Source organism: Agrilus planipennis, unplaced genomic scaffold (assembly GCF_000699045.2).
Source record: "Agrilus planipennis isolate EAB-ADULT unplaced genomic scaffold, Apla_2.0 scaffold40, whole genome shotgun sequence".
Classification (NCBI taxonomy): Eukaryota; Metazoa; Arthropoda; class Insecta; order Coleoptera; family Buprestidae; genus Agrilus; species Agrilus planipennis.
The window spans coordinates 861,672-866,850 of NW_020438938.1; the positions used below are offsets into that span (position 1 = coordinate 861,672).

Below are 5,179 nucleotides of genomic sequence, written 5' to 3' on the forward strand. Positions count from 1 at the left end.
AAAAATTGTTGCTGTTCTCACACCCNCCCGGGTTCGATTCCCGGCGGGGGTGTTACAACAGCAACAATTTTTCCCTCATTAATTTGAGGTAGCGTGTAGTGGGTAAAAAATTCAAAAATGAATTTTCAGATTAATATTTTATAATGATATAATTGACTTATTAAAGTTTGTTTTGTATCCAATTACTCAATGTAAATGAAGCCGTTTTATCGGTTGTCAATGATTATACTGATACCGGTAGAGCTTTCTCTCTCGTTTTCCCGATATTATTTAATAACAGTTAAGTCAGTAATTGTAGCACTAATCGGAGGCTTAGCCGGAAAACGAATTAGTTATTTACATGGATAGTGAAAGTAACTTAAAGTGCAAGTGCACAATTTTCTTCGCAACTATTCGATTAAAATATAAATATCGAACAAGAGAACTGGCAATTCATCATGGGCGTACTCTCATGGTCATTAAAAGGTGTACAGGTACTAATAGAGAGAATCAATTTGTGAAGGTAAATACTAACCTAGTTATCAGGTCTAGTTATTTGGAAAGGTATTTGCCATAAACATCGACATACCTATCGTGATCTACAACAAGAAATTGCTTTCAATTGAATAAAAAATGCGACGTTATTCATTAAAGCGCATACACTTGCTATCGAATACTTTCTCCTATATATATATGACTATCCCATAATGTGTTATAAATCACCTCGAACAGATGGTCATCTATTACTTTCTTTACATTTTTTAATTCCTAATTTGACCTGTAAACTATCACGTTAGTATTAATCATATGCAATGTATATCTTATTGTATTTTATTACAAACTTAAAAAAAGTCAACAACAATGAAAATACTGTACACACCATATCATCATCACTCATAGAATAACAAGCAACAAATAATATATAAAAAAATAATAATAAAACAAAACAAAGTTGACAAGATCAGTACGAGAAAAAGAGGGTTTGATCTGGATCATCTACAGCCAGCTTATTCCCATCCCTTCTTTGGTACGTGGTGGTAGACGTGCTTGTAGACTGGTACATGAACTGGGTAGGGTTTGGCAACGTGGACGGGGTAGTGTTTCTCAACTTCGACCTTGTAAGGTTTCTCGATGTAGTGTGGTACCGGTTTTTCCACTGTAATTGGTATTTTCTTTTCGATTTCCTGGGGGACCAACTTGTAAATTGGGATTGGCACGGGTTGAGGTACATTCACGTGGACGGCGTAAGGTTGGGGAACGGGCACCTTGATGACCTGCGGCACCGGGATCCCTACGGGATGCGGTACTGGAATTTGAATCTTCTTCAAAACGGGCACGTGCACGGGTTTAGTGTATTCGATAGTTTTAGTGGGCACGTGGTGGTGTTCGGCCCCAGCGCTGTAATCTTGACCGCCTCCATAGCCTCCGCCGTAACCTCCGCCGTAACCTCCGTCGTGACCCCCATAACCTCCGTCGTTACCTCCTCCGCTCAATTCAATTGACGCGGCAATTTGGTGATCGCCACCACCGCCGCTACCACCACCCCCGGAGGTACCATAGCCTCCAGCATCGCTTGATGCGAAACCAGCATAAGCACCACAGAAGAGGGCGCACAAAGTGGTCAATACCTGTAACGGAAGCAATGATTTAACGGGCGCGTTAGTCATAAATGAATAGAATAGAAGTGTTCAAAAAACGAAGCTCAACATTTATAGTTACCGAGGAAGGGGCTGATCAGTGTTATTTTAAAGTATATTTAAAGCACTACTCATTATTTTTCACATTTTTTAAACTTGAAAACTTGGGGTTGCAGATAATTAATTGCCAAATAAATTAATAGGTGTAGAAATGTAGAAATCATAATAGGATTAATACGATTCCACAAAAAATAATTGTTACTGAACTAGATAAAAGAAACAACAGTGGTACAATCGCAAATATAATTTTAAAAATCGTAAAGTATTTTTAAACTTGAATTTAGAAAATATATTTTTTCGAATCACAAAAATAACGAACTAGTTTTATAAGTATTTCACTTGTTTTCTGTAATGCAAAATATTTGCGATGACCCTGTGCTTCGTGCAAGGGCAAACAGTTACGATTAAATAGCCGTGTAATAACATTTCTTGACCATCACTGACCGCTTTGACGGCCTTTCGCGGCGGCAATTCTTGTTACAATTAAATTCACTTTCACATTTCGTTAATACTTACGATGCCATTCATCTTGTTGCACCTGATTGTTCACCGGAGATACACCAAAGAACTGATGCTCTTGAGAACGCGCTGGGAGGTTTTTATAGTTGTGATTAGGTGGGGCCCCCGGTGAAAGGTCCCTAGCAAACGTTCAAATTATTAAAAAATGATACACGGGCACCTCTTATAAGACACATTTGAAAACGAACGTCGAGATCAAATAGGATTAGGTGTGTATCTGTATCTGTACAAATCTATCGGACGCTATTATTGACGATGACTTTTGATGTCGCGTTTTGGCTTTTTTTAAATTTATTTGTGGTTCTTGGCTTTCTCTTGGTTCTTGGACGAGGGATTTTTTTTTACACAATTTTGTCACGTATTTACGCAAGTGACTATCAAGAAATGAAAACAATTCCTCGAACGCCAAGATCAAAGAATTTGTCAACATGTTTCATTTTCTAACATAAAAAAGTCCGTCATCTACCATTACGTTTTGAAGTTATGTAGGTGTTGATTTTAAGCTTTGAATCTAGACTGACAACGAACTTCTATCATAAAGGTATCATTATTACCTTTTTGACATAAACCGAACTTGAAATTTAACTTGAAATATCTAGGTAGCTAACAAATTGTCATTTTGACAATTCCTTCGTAAAACTCATGTATTTTGTCTCTTATAGTACTTTAATTAAATGTTAACTATTTTGGATTATTTGTAGTAAATACAATTAATATAACCAATACTCCAGATAATTCCCGACAATATCCTCTTTATGTCGGTTTAGCTGCTTCCAATATGAACTAGTATAAACACCCAAATTGTTATACCTGTAGATAATAAGTATCATAACATTGAAATGAGAAAAAGTTATAATTAAGTTAATACTTTCGGGGGCGATTTCAGTGTAAGTGGTATATTATAGACTATATGAACGATTGTGATAAAAATGGGTTCGAAATATCATCATCATAGGGTCGTTAGTCCTAAGACTGGTTGGGAATGCACCTCAACTCTTTCCTATCCTGCGCTTATCTTCGCATTTCCCAAAAACTAGAACATTTTATATCCTTAACTATTTGTGAACTGTAATCTAATTAATAAAAAAACATTGTTAGGTCAGTGTAGAAATCGAGACGAATCTATAATGAAAACCGACGGTTCATTCAAATATGGTGAACAAGCTTGAAAAACAAACGTTCATAATCCATTACCAAAGCGTGACCGCGAAGCTAAGGATAACTATACATTTATGTAAAGTTGATTTTCAGGTCGAAGTATTTCACATGAAAGAAGTAACGCTAATGATGGCTCTATTTTGATTGTTACATAAAATAAAAATGAGCAAATAAGTGTTTAATAGAAGAAGACTTTTAGTTATCTCCTCATAAGTATCTAGGTTATTTTTACCATATGTATGTCTTTCAACAAATTGCAACAAAACAACATAAAAAAATGAAATCCAAAAATAATAAATTTTATTGCAGTGTATTCACATTAGTGTCTTCACAGACCTAAATGTCTCTTGCGTACATACATACATATAATAAAACTCTCTTTTGTCAGTTTTTTACAAATAGATTTCCGCTTTTTTTTAAGGAAAAATACGGTTGGTGTAAAGTTCAGAATGCAAAATGCAAAAGCTTTCTCTACTTGAAATGTGACCAGTATATTAAATTATGCGAAATAGATGTACATTTATGCAAAGTTGAGTGTCCTTTCTGTCTAAATTCTACTTTTTAATAAACCAACTGTTCGCCATTGGACACAAGTTCACTACCAGAAAAAAAAACCTACTTGATGTACATTTACTTCCGAAGAAGCTTGAGTCAGCAGGCCGAAATTCATTAGACTTTCCATTGAAAAAGGATGCATCTATAAATTAATTTAATCGCACTTGTATGAATATGTTGCTTATTACATTAATTCGAAAAGTTTACTTTCACACTTTTGCGAAAATGGTATTAGGTGCCCACATTATTAACCACAATAATATAAGAAAACGTGAACAACTTGGAATACAACGGACTCTTTTGTACCAACAGCTGGCTTACGTTGATTATCATCGATACATAATTCATTGCGCCTTTTAATAATGATAATAATTAATGAAAAATAATCACGATTTATAAAGGACAACACAAACAACAACTGTAAAATGCATAAGTATATATATATACCGCATGCGTAAGATTAAACCATAAGTGAACGAATTGGGCGGGGTCCAAAAATCATTTTTGAGTGCTGTAGTATTTTGAAGACTTCGAGGTCTCCGTGTCCTTGAAGGGAGCACGTGATGTCACTATCCTTTCAGCACTTGCGTTACTGTCGCTGCAGTTGACGAAAAATCTGTTTATGTATTTATTGACATTCAAATGTATCTATTTATTTGCCATATTTAAAAAAATTGACTCATAAATTTAAGAGTGACATATTATAACTCAATACCACGATTCGCAGTTTCGCATACTGTATCAAATAGGATTAGGTGTGTATCTGTATCTGTACAAATCTGTCGGACGCTATTATTGACAATGACTTTTGATGTCGCGTTTTGGCTTTTTTTAAATTTATTTGTGGTTCTTGGCTTTCTCTTGGTTCTTGGACGAGGGATTTTTTTTACACATTTTTACATATTTATTTGCCATATTTAAAAAAATTGACTCATAAATTTAAGAGTGACATATTATAACTCAATACCACGATTCGCAGTTTCGCATACTGTATAGAATACAAGATACCTACTTTGATGCGATTGCAGGAATTTTAATAATTAAATTTTCTCGGATTTCTCTGCAAGTACACCCATATCTGGAATCGAACTTATTGATTATTAAACAATTAATAAATGCAGCTTCAATGTCTCGGTCAAGTTTACTAATACGTACAAAAAGTATGTGCGAAAAACTACTAATTAATTAACCGCGTATCTGTCAATTTCTATTACATATATTATTATAGATAGAAATTGGAGGTGCATGTATAAGAATTAACCAGGTGTTAT

The 5,179-nt window shown here is 34.8% G+C and overlaps 1 protein-coding gene across 1 annotated transcript; it reads right to left on the minus strand.

Annotated features, from left to right (window-relative positions):
• Nucleotides 1-864: 864 nt before the first annotated feature.
• Nucleotides 865-2,343, minus strand: LOC108735399 (ATP-dependent RNA helicase DBP2-like). The gene is made up of 2 exons (XM_018467341.1): nucleotides 2,193-2,343; nucleotides 865-1,607 (listed from the first exon to the last, which is right to left on the minus strand). Exons 1-2 carry the CDS (start codon nucleotides 2,202-2,204, stop codon nucleotides 987-989), a joined length of 633 nt encoding a protein of 210 aa, XP_018322843.1. The 5' UTR covers nucleotides 2,205-2,343; the 3' UTR covers nucleotides 865-986.
• Nucleotides 2,344-5,179: the final 2,836 nt, after the last annotated feature.